Raw genomic sequence first — 16,298 nt, forward strand, 5'->3', positions numbered from 1 at the left:
GCACACTTAGGCCTAGACATAAAAAAATCAAGGGTTGTAACATAAAAGCCTGTAGAAAGGCATTCTTAACTGAAGAGAGAGGTCTCTGAAGAAAGGAAGGATTCAAAAGGAAATGGGAGAAAGATCATCAAAATACCCTGGGAAAAAACACTACCTATTTATCTAAAATAAAATAGTTTAAAAGATCTCTTAAGATTTCTGCTATTTATTTGTCAGAGAAAATAATCAAGATTCTCTAACCCAACACATTAAAGGTTTCTTGAAATTGTAATTTACCCATAAACCTGAGGCTTATATTCACTTCTTAATTCAGAAAAAGTGCATACATTGGGTTGGAAAAAATGCACTCTACAGTCTACAGAGGACTTCAGTTTTTACTTTGGAAAAAATATAATAGAATGAAATTACTGAGAAATTGATATTAAAATCAATAGTACCATACAGTTCAAGAAAAATTATTTCTAGAGGTATATTAACAAAAAAAATCATTCCCTTTTGAAATTAAATAGCCATTAAAAAAAAAATTTTGCTTTAGAGAAAGCCTGTAATTTCAGACATTTCCTTTTACCCACCATTGCTCTTCCCAGGATGCAAAGTTAGCTGTCTTCTAATTGGAGAAATGTAATTTAGATCTATGGCTGTAAAACAGATAAGAACTTAAATTTAAGCATGCATTGCATATAGAGTTTTGAAACCTAGCAGCAGTAAGTTAGAATATTTAATACAACTAAACAAAATTTTTGCATCAAAGTTTGGAAAAGATTAGAAAGGAGCACTGAAAAAAGGTTACCATTATAGCTGATTAAGAGAATTTCAGCACCTTCTCCAGCTGGTAATCCATTTACTATGCATTCTGTTGGTTATATATAAACTTTAATAACAAAATAAAATCTAATAACAGCATAAATGAAATAAACTTAGAAACCCCACAACCCTATGTACAGTGACAGTGAGCTAGCAAGACATTCAGAGGACAACAGGAATTTACATAGCAAGTAAGGATAGAAAAATATGGAACTCAGTTTCCCATATACTTATATTGGCAGGGAAGCAGTCAGAATAAGTCAGACATGCAGATATCAAAAGAAGAGAGCAAAGACTTGTCTATTACTAGTATTGATGCAGCAAAGTTGTGCGTGAAAATTAAACTGGTTAAAGACAGGTTATGAAAGGAAAAAGATTTAAGGGCAGGAACCAAAAATAACAAAAAGGAAAAATTATGTAAGATTCTGGATTAATTAATGATTTTTAAACAAAGAAAGCACTTGGAGAGAACAGCTAAAAAATCTATCAGTTGTGCCATCTTTTATCACTGGTTCTTAAAATTTAAATTGAGGTTGAAAAAAATTATGCTTGATAATTTCTCCAAAAGCTAGATAATTTTGGGTGGACACACAAAAGCAACTTACATTTAGTTGAATTAAACTGAGAAACTTGCTTGCCTTCATGTTCAGTCCAAGGAGAAGGAACTATGAGTCTTTTTGTGAAAAACTAGAGTCAAATAGAAATAAACCATCTTAGCATTTTTAAAAATTGAAGACTTTCAACTTAAATTTAGATTAGCACCCTGAACAAGAAAAAATTAAGTCATACCTTTTGCTACTCACAGATCTATATTTTAAGAATTTTAACTCTTCCTTCCCCAAAACCTGTAGAGATTATCCCTTATACCCAAAATACATTTCATTATTTCAGGCCCAGAGAAGTTAAAGAAAAAACAATTTGATTTGAAGACCCCCATGTTCTGTATGACACATACCACCTCAGATCTTTCAAGTCTGCAGAGTGAAAATTTTACAAGTTTCATTTAACACTAATTATTCATTAAAAAATTTGAATTGTCTCTATCATACTTACTGCACAGTAGTTTAACATAATTCTTTTAAACTTTTCAGTTTGTTAAATTGTTATATTTTGACAACTGAGCTACTTTGCAGAAGTACCAAAGAGACACTGCAGTAACAGTAACACCAGTAAAACCAAGGCTTTTTGGCAATATTGTTGGTGTATTTGGCTAAACTGGTTAGCAGTGAAACATTTATGAGTACTGGCACTTCACTCTTTTTCTTTGAATCAGAAACTGTATCTGCTGTCACAGGTGCACTCTAGAACACCCTGATGCTGAGATGAACACTATTACATAGCTTCAAGAAATACAGGGCAAATCATGTTCTCACAATAAATGCAAGACTGAAAGCAAATGAAAAAACTCAGCTTGAAACACCCCACTATTAAAGGCATAATTTTTATCAGAGACCTGGTTTCAAGCTGTTCAGCTGCATAATCCATTAGTTTATGCCTCACAAAGAAGAAATACGCTTTTTAATGCGGATTTAGAACAACAAAGTATCTTTGCTGCAGGTCAACTACATAGCACTTTTATGGAATCATAAAACATTTTTTGTTTATAGAGACAGAAACTGATAACAGCATGATACAATATAAAAAGGTCAATAACACTAAGGAAGACTTGCCTGTCAGAGCCTTATTTTTTGAAATAACAATGAAGATTTCTATAGTGAAGATTTGAAACACTGTACTTTTCCTTCTCTGCTAGACAAATGGATAGTAAAAAATAAAATGAAAAATAGATAGAAAGTATTACAAGCTACCAGAAGAAGGTCTTGCCTCCAACTAAGCAGACTGTGGAAGAAACAGAAAATCACCAAGGTTCTACTATATTTAAAAAAATGCAATAAAAGAAACTAAGCTACCTAACACTAACAGTTACTGTAAAACCCAAAATGCTCAATCATTTTTAACCTTAAATTAACTATTTATAAGAGTTATCTTACAGCTACATTCCCACTAGCCAACCCACATGAAAGAAACAAAATCTGCTGTTTTGACTTACAGGTGTGTGAAAAAAGATGGGAGGAAAAAGACCATGTGGATTCCAACTACAACCACAAGGGATGAGGACACAAAATTACTTTCTTACTGACCAGTAAAATATAATAGGTTTCTGGGTTTTAAAATCCTATAATAGACATGGATTTTTTTTTGTAGGTATGTAGCTAAAACAAATCAACACTTGATAGCACAGAAAATTTTATTACCTCCTCAATGGCTTTTTGCCTTCTGTCTTCTGTCTCCTTATCAATTCTAAGTAACAAATGAAAAACAACTAAATTATCAAAACCATCACATAACTGGAAAAAAAAAGGCCAACCATGTGATCTTTTACAGATGCTTAAGAGAAACATTATAAATGAAATTGCACTAAACCCTAAATCTTATGAAGTTTTTACTGTTATGTGCAATAATCTCATACCATAAATTTAGAAATATAAATGCACTTCTCAGTTACTTCAGTTCATTTGAAAAAGATCTGTACCATTTAGAAGTACATATTTGCAAATATCTATTTACCCCTTGTATCAGCAAGTACTTTTATCTGGACAAAGACTCCATCATAACTGATCTTCCAAAATAATCCATTTAGTTATGTTGAACTTGTCATAGGAATAGATTTTGCTATTAAAGTTGCCATGAGATTATGCTTATAAAAAAATCTCACTACAAAATCAAGCAGAATAAAAAACTGAGCTGCAAGGAACAAAAGGGCAACGGAAGATGCTTATGGAATGTTTGTATACTCAAATTCCTGACACAGTCCACCTTCCCAGCAGAGTTCCCCCTTTCAAATAGCTAGTCTGCCTTATTTTCTTGAGTTCAGGATACAATATCGTATTTCAGTTTGGATCAATTAACACATTCCCTTATGCAGCTTTTAACCTCCTTTTTTTAAAAAAAAAATTGTAGTTACTTCAGCCATCTTCAAATGATTTGTGAGATTCTACATTTTTACTTCCTTTAACGGTCACCTTCAAGTTTCGCTTTCAGTTACTACCATGTCATTCATAAGCTTCAAAAAATTTTACAATGAATATTCATCATTGTCTTAGCTGAATCACATAATACTTTCATACAGTTAGTATACCTGAATTACCCTTGAATAATTTCAGAAATCAGTCAGATAACAGACATTATTAGCTACACAAACACATGTAGATGTACCTAATACATGAACTTTCCCTCACAGCCCTCTTTCTTTGATGCTAATCAGACTTTGAATAGACCTGCAACAGTTGGACATGCCATCTTCAACTATGTTTGCCTAGATGATGCTAAAGTGACAGTTCTATGAAGACACTTGCACAAAATTCAGTTATTGTACAAAAAAAAAGCATACAATCATTGTGTATTTATGCATAGTGAATCATGAAGCATCTTCACAAGCCAGATTCCAAAGGAGAAACAGGGGAACTGGGAAAACAGCTCCCACTAAAAGTGCTGGTTAGTGCAGAAGTTTTTTCTTTAGTGCATAACTCCAGGAAAATAACAAAGTAAAATGTCATATGTATTTAACAACAATAAAAACAAGCCAGTCTTGTATGCAACTTTAAGCAACGTAGCACTTGTAACTGTGACACAGTACACAAGACACAGTACAGATTTTTTTAGTACTTAACATACAAAACATTCAATTTCTACCAGTAGAAATAAAAAAGCAAGAGGACAGTCTGTGGACAAGACTATGTCACTGTGTCTGCTCAATTACTGACAGACTATTTTTCACTAACACAGTCTGCCAGAAGAAAGTTCTCCTAATCGTTTTATAAGCAGTGCAATAAACACACAGCACACAGATGAGGCCCAGTTTATAGAAACAGTAATACTGCACAAAATCAAGTCTACATGTGATACACGCTCAAACTTCGCAAAGTGGTCATGAGCTTTTACACTGTGCTGCTAACCAAACTGTTTTCACTAATGGATAATTAACAGTTTGAAATATTTATACACCATATTTCCTATGCTTGTGGTTTGTTGCAACTAATCGAGAAAATGGCTTGTTAACAAGCATTATTAAAATGAAGTATATAGTTTGTGTAACATTATGCACAGACTTAAAAAACTCAAATTCTTTTATCAGGAACTTTTAATGTCAAGACCTGTATATATGACACTTCAGTTTCCATAAAGCAGTATTTATGAAATGTAAATTAAAATCAGTTGCCATATAAAATCTTACACGCACGTGTATATATATATATGCATTTAACCATGTACAGTTTGCAGCCACCAGAAATAACCACCTCACTCTGTACACTGAAACATGCAAGCATGGACACAGCAAACCTACACATACACGAACTAGCCTTTCTAGTCATATCAGATGATTAAAAAAAAAATAATCACAGTGGGTATGAAACAGTTGGACAGACTTAAAGGACAATGCATGTTTATTTTGTCACCCAAGCCATCTAAATTAAAACTAGTTTGTGTGTAACCTAATAGGCTTCCAGAAACAATGTAGTCAACTCCCTAAAACCTAAGGCTTAAGGCTTTATAACACATAAAAAGTATTAGAGTCTGAAACCTGCTGGCTGCTAGAGGAAGGCCAGGAAACAAACAGACATTAAGAAAAATAATATCGACATTAAGACATGGTGATTCACAGATACAGCTGAGGAGAGTTAACACTCTTTCTACATCTCTGCTGTGGCAGAAGATTCATATTCCTTCTTATACCTCTCTCTGTTCAAAAGAGATGTAGGTTCAGTCAGACACTAAGAACACTAGGTCTAGTTCACAATATTTTTTACGATGAGGGTGATGAACCACTGGAACAGGTTGCCAGAGAGGTGGTAAATGCCCCCCACCCCTGGAAACATTCAAGGCCAGGTTGGACAGGGCAACCTGATCCAGTTGAAGATGTCCCTGCTTACTGCAGGGGGACTGGACTAGACAGCCTTTAAAGGTCCCTTGCAACCCAAACCATTCTATGATTCTATGAATATTCAGAGGCCTCTTGCCCTAAACAGCCTTCTATCTGAGTTTCATTGCAGTAACAGGACTTGAAAGTCCAATAGGCATAAACAGGATGGAGGATTGTTTTATTATTCTATTACCGTGGTGCTTCATGCCGTGAGGTGCAATTCTTTGTGCAAGTTCGTATCTGAGAAATGTATGGCAGTGTCTACAGGATTCACAATTGTGGCCTTCCCTTGACTACCTTCACTTGGCATGTTATTCTGTACTATCAGTGTGTAAGACTATCCCTCAAGATAAGCCGTGAATACCAAGCCTGTTTTACTTACTCATTTGTTTTCCCCATGGAAGTTATTTTCAGAGAAAGGAAAAAGTTGAGATCAAGATCCCCAAATTATTTCAAGTAACGAGCAATCTCCTTCTCCTCAATGACAGCAAGCTTATTGGTCTTCCCTCCTTCACATTAAGTCCAATCTATACATTTCAAAAAGGGTACTGGCTTACCTAACTAGCTTTCCCAGCTCTACCCTTCTGCAGGAGTCCCAAAGACCAAAGAAGCCTACACTTCATCGGTCTCAGTATGGAACACTCCGAGAAGATAAATTGTTTTGCGACAAGGAGCAGAAGAGGTAGCTTGGTAACAATCATCGGCAAGACATTTTCTTGCTTCCATTGATTGCTTTTATCTGGCTGTCTTTCAAACTGCAATCAGAGTGGATCAGTGGTTCTTAACATTAAAAAAGAGCGACACAGAGGCAGCCTCATCTAAATATTACATCCACATCAGGGACACATAAAAATCTATGGTAGAAGATTTGAATAAAAATTCTTTAATGCTGTGTTGAAATGTCAATAAAGCAAGAGAACAGTGTTCCAGTATTCAAGCCAAGTTAACTGCATAAAAACAGATGGTAAGTTACCTAGCATGACTCAAATACATTGCTTGGCGTCGAACATCTTCCGAGTCAATTTCCACAGGATTTATTAGAGCAAGCTGATCAATAGACCATCTAAATTTTCCTGGTGTCTAAAAAAAGAAATGGACATCTTAATGCTTGCTAGTCTAAAAAGATAAAAATAAAACCACAGGACAAATCTCAATGGAACAACGCAATCATAACTTCCATATAGTTTCTGTCAAAGACAATCAAAAGAGTTTCTGTTTAAATGATCTACTTAAAAAAATGAGTAAGTCAATCAGGCTTCTTTATCCTGGTAGTGGTATTACAATGATTTACAAGATAATAAAAAGTGGAAGGTTATAGCTAATATTTATAAACTGAGGTGTCAATCTCTTCTCAATTTCTGAGGACAGATCTACTAAAGATACAGAACTTTGGATAACATTTAGTTGCTTCTAGATTGCCAGAATCAAAACTGCAGTTCCGTGAAAACCCAGTGTCCGTACCTAACCCAAGTTATCCAAATGATAGAGCAGCCTTCCTTTCACCTCACATTTCCAAGACTTAGGAGTTGCAACCCCATATGTAGCCTGCCAAGTCTCCCACATAATGCCACGTGTAGTGCACAACAAAACCCAGTTCAGAAATAAAGCAGCTTCACCCCTTTATTTAACACTTTGTTACAAAATACTCTTCAAATATGTTTGAAAAATGATCTACCAAGCAAGTCTTTTTAGTCTCATTAGCACAGCATCATCTCTACTGCTTATCAGAAAACAATTCCAACTGCAAACCAGAACGTAATTTGCAACTAAAAAATGTTACATATACACAGTCATTAACCTGATTCTGTGAATATGCAAACAGCTCATAATGGAAGTGCAGTTAAGTTTTTCTTGCATCCAGCCTGCTTAGCGTGTAAGTAGGAACTGGTTTTTTTCCACTTTAAGCGGGACAAGAGCACCACATCCAACAACAGTCCTTTATCTACTTTCAACCGGTTTTGGCACTTAGCGGGTATATGCTAATCTACTGATACACCTAATATCTAAAGAGGAAAAAAAAAAAAATCAGGAAGGTACGAAGACTGAGTAGTATTAAAAGCAACATACTCCTGTAATCAGAAGAAACACCAAATGCCACCAAAATTCTTTAGCTTAGTATATACATTAAAGCACACTACATAAAACACACTTTTAGATGCATTTCAAAATATTAGCACTACATCTGCATAGTTACACAAGTAAAGACTAGATCTTACAGATGAGGATTTTGTTGATTTAAAGACTGAAGGACTGGAGACAATCTGCTCCTGAAGAGTATAATAATCACTGGGACTTTCAAAAGGATTCAGGACTGTGACTCGTCCTGGAGTTTCTGGTGTTATCTGCATTTTAGCTTCTTTTGTATCACCCATAACACTAAGCTATACCTGGAAAAGAGAGAGGGAGAGGAAAAATGAAGGGGGGGGGATTAAAAAAAGGAAATTGTAATTTTGACTTTTTAGGGCCATCCTGAAGGTTTTGGGAAGAGATGATCAATCGTTTTTAAGGAGCCAAAAACATTAAAAGACTAACAAAAACGCAGTTCGCTTTGGCTTGGACCTACTGACATGTGAAGCTGATCAATAAGGCTGGTATGATAAACAACTAAAAATAAACAGAACCTACGAAAACGAAACAAGAAAGGACAATTAAAGGCGACTAAAAGGACGATTAAAGGCGATTAAAAAAAAACAAAACACCAAAAAAACCCAAAAAACCAGCCGCCACCACCAAAACCACCGGAAGAAACAAAACGGCGATGAAGCCAAATATATTCCTGGAGGACAGCTCACATCCCGAACGCTGGCACTCAAGGGCTTCAGAAACAAAGAGGAATTACTGGAAGGCGGGGTAGCCCAGGGCCGGTCTCCCCGGGTGCCCCTCAGCGCCAGCCAGCCCCGCGTCACCCGCAAGCCAAGCGGCAAGCACGGGAGGAGACGCGGAGCCCCAGCCACCGCGGCGAGCCGGGGCTGCCGGCGACCCTGCCCTCCTCCGCACCGGACGGCCCCAGAAGCTTCCCAGAGCCCGGGAGGCAGCCCTGCCGGCCGCGGGGCAGACGCCCGGCGCCGCCCGCACGGCCGGGAGGCAATAAGGGCCCCTTCAGAGAGGGCCCGCTTCGCTCAGGCGCTAAAACCGCCCCCGGCGGGCCGAGGCCAGCCCCGGCCCCGAGGGGCTCCGGCCGGCGCCACCGCTCCCTCCCGCAACGGCAGGCGGGGGGAGAAGGGTCGGCGGGTCTGCGGCCGCCCCCCGCCCCGCCAGCTCCCTCGCCTCAGGGCGGCAAAGCGGACGGGAGCCCCGGGAAGATGCCCCCGCCAGGAGCGGCCCCTTCTCCCTCTTCCCGCGGGGACGGCGTCACCGAGCCTCGCCCCGAGCCGCTCTCCTCAGCCCCAGCAGCGGCGTCGCGGGGCCCGCGCAGCAGCTACCTGCCGCCGTTACGGGGACGCCGCCGCGCCCGCTCATGCTCGCCTCAGATCGCAGCTCCCGCCTCCGCCGCGCCGGGCGGCTCTTTAACCGGCCCCGCCCCCTCGCGGGCTCTGCCCAATCGCGACGCGCAGTCTCCGCCGCTAGACCAGTGGCGGAGCTCCCCCGCTCTCGAACGGGCCAACCGCCAGGGGAGCCGCTACACAAATTCGAAAGAAAGCCCGCCCTCTGCCTTCCTGCGGCTACGCGAGCGCGTTCCGTTTGGGGCGTCACGTGGGGCGAGCGGGGGCGGGAGTATTTGAACGGTGTTGGGGAGGAGGGGGGAGCTCGTTCCGCTTCCGGGTGGGAAGTTAGGGGTGGCGCGGGGTCGCCATGGCGAGCAACGCTGCCAGCCTCAACGCGGTGCGGGAGACGATGGACGGTGGGTGGCCTGGGGGCGGCAGCCCCGGGTCGGCCTCTCCGAGCCGGCCTCTCCGAGCGGCTCCCGCCGCAGGCGCTCCTGCCGTCGGCCCTCTCCGCAGGGCTGCGCGGCCCGTGAGGCGGCTCTGCGTCGGCGCGGGCGGCTCTGCTGCGAGGAGGGTCGCGGTTTGCAGCTGCCGAAGGATTCGGCGCAGGGCGATTTCTGTTTTGCTTCGTGCTGCGCGTGGTGTCCCAAGCGCTTCGGATGTCCGCGTGGTGCGAGTGTCTTTGGACCCCGCGTGACTCTTCTGGGGCTTTTTAGTTAGCTGTTAGGTAATTTAGAGTAACGTCGGGGTTTAGTGTTTATGAATGTATATGTTTGCTGTTCTTTCTCGTTATTTGAGATGGCTAATGCGAGGTAATGTCAGCTGGCTGTTTGCGTCTTGGATTTAGACTGGGGGGAAGAAAGTGCAGGGAAGGGAGAGGAAGGCCCAAGCCTGTGGCACTGTGAGTGGCAGCGCCTGAACCGATCTGAACCCCAGTATCTTGTTCCTGTAGACAGCTCGTGTCAGAAAACCGAAGTAAATTACTTAAAAAACCCAACCAACCAAACAAACAAAAAAACCAAAAACGCAGTGAAAAAGTTTTGAGAAGGGCAGTTAGTGTTACAGAATTAGAGTACTTTCTGATACAAAAAAACCTGGCGCTGTTATGGGATGGGGAATGCGAGCGAAGTGGCACTAGGAGTAGTGGGAAATATTTCAGAGATTTAGAAGCCTTGAGAAATGCAAGCAGGGTGAGTAAAGAGCGGGTGTTCCCTTTCTCTTCCAGCCTAACTATGAGGATTCAAAGCTGGCAGGTTCAGGAGGTGTTTCTTAGCAATGTGTAGTGTGACACTGTGGAATTCCATGGAATGGCTATGCCATAAGCTTATGTGGATTTCAGGCAGAGTGGAAAGCTGCCCAGAAATCCACTGAGGGTTGTTAAATATGAAGACTTTCTCTGGAAGTGCCCTAATGAGGGACTAGAGGCTCCGGAGAGTGTTCAGGGGGGTATTGCTTTGTGTTTGTTACTTTCTCATGATCTTCCCTTGCATTATATTTACGGCTACCGTTACGTAAGGATTCCTTAGCAAAGACCTTCATGAGTTGGACTGTTGTAAAAATTAGTCTTTCAGCCACTGATCTACCCACTCTGACCTGCTGCTGGAGGCAAGGCAGGACTAGCAGGATTATTATGGCTGCTCTGATGCTTCAAGAGGCTAAGACCATTCTGTGCAGATGGACAGAGGTTTGTTTGGGAAGGACAGCAATTCTAAGTTCTCATAACTGTACTGGACATCTACCTTCTCTCCACTTCTGCATGAATGTTTTAGATGGGAGGGACGATATGTGGATTTAAAGACAAACTAAGGCTTTTGGGAACTGCTATGGAAAGTGTACTAGCCTTCAGTTTTAGGAGCCCAGGCTTCCTGTGCAACAATGTGTATATTTTATTTAGGATAGACATTCTTAGTCTCTTCTGAGGTCAGGTGTTTTTAGAAGAAAACAAATTTCTGTTAACTTAAACATACACCTGATCTGGCTGCAGTATGTCTTTGGTATACCAAAGTAGAATATTCTCATAGCTCTCAAGTGGACAGTAGTCACTTGTCATGCTGGTTTTACATGGTAAGAAGGACCTTCTACTTTGCTTTCTTCTAGTTTGGGGGAGGTTTGATTACAGAAACAGTGTGAATAACATCTGTTCATAATCAACCTGTGTTGCTAGAGGTTTAACCTCAGGGTGGAGATTACTGTAGCCACCAGAAATAAAATCTCAGTGAGTTGTTCTGTTACATATATAACAAACTGTTTATGAGAATCAAAGAAAAGGGGCCTTCCGGGGAAAGTTTGGAAGGGGAAAGAGAGAGAGAGAGAGAGAGATCTTTATTTCTACACAAAGCTAACTGGAATCTCCTTCTGCAAAAGGTTCCATACTGACATGGCGCTGCTCTTGATTTGGGTCATGTAAAAATTGAATAGCATTGCTTATCCTTAAACCAGTGTTAGCGTTAGACCTAAAGTTAGGTTTAGTTGTGGAAGGAGGTGGCTAGAAAACTCCTGACGTTCCCTCTAAAAGCTTTAAGAATGTGCTTCCTGTTCATTTTAGCAGGACACTCTCCAGCATTCGCCTGGAAAAACTGGCTGCCCATGGCTCGGACAGGTGTACTTTTCACTGGATGAAAAACTGGCTGGATGGCTGAGCCCAAAGAGTTGTGGTGAATGGAGTTAAATCTAGTTGGCAGCTGGTCACAAGTGGTGTTCTCCAAGGCTCAGTTTTGGGGCCAGTTCTGTTTAATAACTTTACCGATGATCTGGGCAAGGGGATCGAGTGCACCCTCAGTGAGTTTGCAGATGACACCAAGATGGGTGGGAGTGTTGATCTGCTTGGGGGTAGGAAGGCTCTACAGAGGGATCTGGACAGGCTGGATCAATGGGCCAAGGCCAATTGTATGAGGTTCAACAAGGCCAGGTGCTGGCTCCTGCACTTGGGTAACAACAACAACCCCATGCAGCGCTACTGATGTGGGGAAGAGTGGCTGGAAAGCTGCCCGGCAGAAAAAGACCTAGGGGTGCTGGTTGACAGCCGGCTGAATATGAGCCAGCGGTGTGCCCAGGTGGCCAAGAAGGCCAATAGCATCCTGGCCTGTATCAGAAACAGTGTGGCCAGCAGGAGTAGAGAAGTGATTGTCCCCCTGTACTCGGCACTGGTGAGGTTGAATACTGTGTTCAGTTTTGGGCTCCTCACTACAGGAAAGACATTGAGGTGCTGGAGCGTGTTCAGAGAAGGGCAACGAAGCTGGTGAAGGGTGTAGAGCACAAGTCTTATGAGGAGTGGCTGAGGGAACTGGGGCTGTTTAGCCTGGAGAAAAGGAGGCTGAGGGGAGACCTTATTGCTCTCTACAGCTACCTGAAAGGAGGTTGCAGTGAGGTGGGTGCTGGTCTCTTCCTCTCGTCCTGTCACTTGTTACTTGGGAGAAACAGCCTCAAGTTGCGCCAAGGGAGGTTTAGATTGAATATTAGGAAAACTTTCTTCACCGAAAGGGTTGTCAAGCATTGGAGCAGGCTGCCCAGGAAGAGGTTGAATCACCATCCCTGGAGATATTTAAAAGATGTGTAGATGTGGTGCTTAGGGCCATGGTTTAGCGTTGGACTTGGCAGTGCTAGGTTAATGGTTGGACTCGATGATCCTAATGGTCTTTTCCAACCTAAACGATTCTATAATTCTATGACTTTGTCAGTATCTGGAGTTCAAAAGCATGGATTATTCTTATAGCCTACCTTTTATGTAATTAGCAAGCATGTTAATTATTGAATTCTTCACTTATTTTTTTATTTTTCAAAACCCATTATCCAGTATTAAGCCTGCTGAACCGGAAAAGCATGGTATTTATGTTAGAAGCTGTGGCTTCTAGCTTATGCTGGAAAGCTGAACATGAATGCTGTTGTTGAGGTTCAGACTGCAAGAGCTTTCCACAACTGCCATGTTCACAGACTCTACTGTAGAAATTAAATGTTGATGAATAACTTTTTCGATCGTTGAAATTTCATAGTCTATAGGGACTAAAGTGCTTTCATCTTTTCTGTTGCAGTTCTGTTTGAGATTTCAAGAATATTAAACACTGGCTTGGATATGGAGACGTTGTCTATTTGTGTGAGGCTTTGTGAACAGGGGATAAACCCAGAAGCTTTATCATCTGTTATTAAAGAACTGCGTAAGGCTACAGAAGCTCTAAAGGTAATGCTTTTGCTTAAAAAGCTTATAAATTTGTTTTTAAGTGTCAGGCATGTTCAGCTTGCTATACTTCAATTTGTAAATTGTACTTTAACGTGTGACTCATTTTTAAGTCAAGGAAATTAAACTCTTCCATAGAAGAGGCAATGAATACAACTAGATGGAACATGAAGTGAGAAATGGTATGAATAAAATCTTTTCAGAAATAATTAGATTAACTATTCTGAAGGAAAAATCTTTTCAGAAATAATTAGATTAACTATTCTGAAGGAAAAGAAACAACCACCAAAACCCACAGATTTTTTATTCTGGGCATTTGTAGCCACCATTTGCCCCCTTACCTGCATCATATCACAAAGAGATTGCTACTTTCTCCTTTAACGCCATCACCTCATTTCTACAACCTCAGGCCTAATACTATGCAGCAGTACTTGTAAATGGGCACATGCAGTTTGCTAATGTAATCTTCATATATTGCTTTTACCACATTAACTTGTGCTTTGAATATCTCCAAAGACTAACAAGAGGGGATTTCATGATGTGTGTATATATAGGGCTTTTGATAATTTAGTATTTACCGGTTTAGCTAGTAGAGAGGGTAACTATGGTTCAGGAAAAATCTTCACTTGCCTTTTAAAGGATTTTCATTTTTCACTGTCTATGTAAACATGAACTGTATCTTATATTTGTTTATTTCTGGGGAGGTGGAGGGGAAACCTATATCTGGCCTGCCTACCTCTGTTCTGGAAGACTGCATTCTGATTCTTAGAAAATTTAACTTACAGATTTTTTTCTAGATGGATGCTACTCGGGGCTATTTTTCACCAGTTTTCAAAATTTTTACTTCATTTTTAACTTAAATTGTTTCTATACTCATGTTCACACATATTTTATATGTGTGTACATGCTTAAATGTGTGCATACATATCTGTTTAACTATGTGTATATAAGTAATTGAGGGCTGGTTTACTTCTTCCTTTGCTTTTACTGGTTTATCATTCCCTTTGCTATCCTTTGCCTGTTTGTCCCATAACTGGATTAAAATCTGTCAGGGTCAGCCTCTTAACAACTGTACCTTGTTGGCTGGGTTGAGTTATTCAGTAATAAATATACTTCCTGATTATCTTGATCGAATAATTGGCAGTGTCATTTATGCAGTTATGATAGTGTCATTTCTCTAAGTTTTGTGTTAATAATTTATCTGTAGGAGTGGGAGTCATAATTACTATAAATTGTATAAAGAAGTAAACTCCCAAAGGAAAAAAAATTCCTGCGTTTGAGCACTTCTTGAAAGCGTTAGGGTAAAATGCACAGGGTACAAGCTGCTCAGATACAGGATACACAGTTTAACACAAGCAAACAGAAATGGCCATGTTAAAGGCTAATGGCAGTTGACAGCATTATTTAAAAAAAAAAGTATTGATTGAAGAACAACACTACACATCTTAAAATTTTCCTTAGTAGCTTATTTTTAGACTTTTAAGTTCTCTAGGTAAAATAAAGTATTTACAGGAAAAGATTAAATTTAATCTACATGGTGTCTACCTTTGACTTGCAATAAATTTTTTTCTGTTTCTAGGCTGCTGAAAATATGACAGGCTGACATGGGAGAAGATTTCTGTGTGAGAAGAATGCCAAGTTAACAGAGGCTTTGAATATTGCCACTATTCAGAAAAAAGTGAAATAAGTGTGTGTGCAAAGGTTTCAGAATATTTCTGTAATCTTCTTGAAAAGGATGATGTATAGAATAGCTTTGAAAAAAATTTTAATACGATAAGTTCACCCATAATCTCATTACTTGGTATTTTTGTGAACTATTTGTGAATATAGTGCAGTTGCTTTTCTTTGGCATCCAGTATTTTTTAAACCATGTGAGATACTGCACACTTGCTGAACCTAACTAGTGTGTAGCAATGAGTATTGTTATAATGAGTATAGCTTGTTAACGCATCTTTTAGAAGTGTGAATATATATTGGGTTTTATCTCTTGCTTTGATGAAAAAGTACATGTACAATTTTAGTTTTGCCTTATGGACCAGATAGGCATGAAGCCCATCCTGATTTTATTTTAATTAGAGTAAGGGTAGTGACTTAAGTCTCAGTCTGAAAGTAAGAAATAAAGCACTTTTGATAGGGAAGGTAATGAATGGTCCTTTTGATTCAAATTGCTGGAAAAAGTGTTTTTAATTTGGGTTACAAAGGAACTTCAGTTATCCATGCAGAAATGTATGTAAATTTAAATTGTAGATTGCATGGAATATTTTACAGAGTTCAGATGCTATGTTTGTTACATTTGTTCTGACTACTAGACCTAAAAATATTAAGGCTATATTGTTGCTTCATAGTCAAAGCTTATGAGAAGCATCGTGTTTGGTTGATGGGAATCAATGAGTCTTAAAAAGTCATTTGGTATAGGAATGTCTTCTCATTCAGCACTAGGAGTCTTCACTGATGCCAAAACAAGTGTTTATTGTATATACAGTAAACTGTTTATCGTGTTACTTTCCAGTAAATACCCTTGCATCCAGGAATTCTACTTCATAAGAAAATGGTTTCTTGTGTACTCTTAATCTGCTGCTCTTTAAGCTTTTTCAATTTTTTGTTAGAATGGTTTCAAGGTGTAGTGTTAATGGGACCTAAAGTAACCTCCAAGGTTAATAGGGTGGAGCACATTTGGAAATAAACCTGGAATCTTAGTTAAGCCAAACATTATATTTGTGCAGAGAAAAAAAAAAAGTTCTTTCTACTTTAAGAGTTTACATCATATGCACTGTAGGTCATAGCTCTACAAAAAGCAATAAAGGAGGCTAAATACTTCATATTGCTGGCAGAGAGAATATGAAAAATGGTTATATTGCACGGAATCACTTACCATTATTTCCAGTTAGCCTGGCCAAAAAATCATTCCAGGAGGATGCTGTGAAAACTTCTGGATAACCAAGCTTGGGGGACTTTTAAGTGGTATCATTTTGTGCAC

At 39.9% G+C, this 16,298-nt stretch overlaps 2 protein-coding genes across 5 annotated transcripts in view; one reads left to right on the forward strand and one right to left on the reverse strand.

Moving 5' to 3' along the window:
• The window catches only part of BORA (BORA aurora kinase A activator), a 24,411-nt gene extending 15,169 nt beyond the window's left edge, over nucleotides 1–9,242 (reverse strand). For 3 of the 4 annotated variants that reach the window (XM_069802583.1, XM_069802579.1, XM_069802581.1), the window contains exons 1-6: nucleotides 9,148–9,241; nucleotides 7,942–8,112; nucleotides 6,699–6,805; nucleotides 3,060–3,105; nucleotides 1,410–1,491; nucleotides 573–638 (exon numbers count right to left, since the gene is read on the reverse strand). In XM_069802583.1, coding sequence (XP_069658684.1) covers nucleotides 573–638; nucleotides 1,410–1,491; nucleotides 3,060–3,105; nucleotides 6,699–6,805; nucleotides 7,942–8,097 — 457 coding nt within the window. In that variant the 5' untranslated portion in view covers nucleotides 8,098–8,112; nucleotides 9,148–9,241. Of the gene's footprint in view, nucleotides 1–572; nucleotides 639–1,409; nucleotides 1,492–3,059; nucleotides 3,106–6,698; nucleotides 6,806–7,941; nucleotides 8,113–9,147 lie in introns of all 4 variants that reach the window. The other variant, XM_069802580.1, reaches the window with a different exon arrangement.
• A 191-nt stretch (nucleotides 9,243–9,433) lies between these two features.
• MZT1 (mitotic spindle organizing protein 1) lies at nucleotides 9,434–16,028 on the forward strand. Its single transcript, XM_069802584.1, has 3 exons — nucleotides 9,434–9,566; nucleotides 13,179–13,324; nucleotides 14,901–16,028. Exons 1-3 carry the CDS (start codon nucleotides 9,518–9,520, stop codon nucleotides 14,922–14,924), a joined length of 219 nt encoding a protein of 72 aa, XP_069658685.1. The 5' UTR covers nucleotides 9,434–9,517; the 3' UTR covers nucleotides 14,925–16,028.
• Nucleotides 16,029–16,298: the final 270 nt, after the last annotated feature.

The sequence above is a fragment of the Haliaeetus albicilla genome, chromosome 15, assembly GCF_947461875.1.
Source record: "Haliaeetus albicilla chromosome 15, bHalAlb1.1, whole genome shotgun sequence".
NCBI lineage: Eukaryota > Metazoa > Chordata > Aves > Accipitriformes > Accipitridae > Haliaeetus > Haliaeetus albicilla.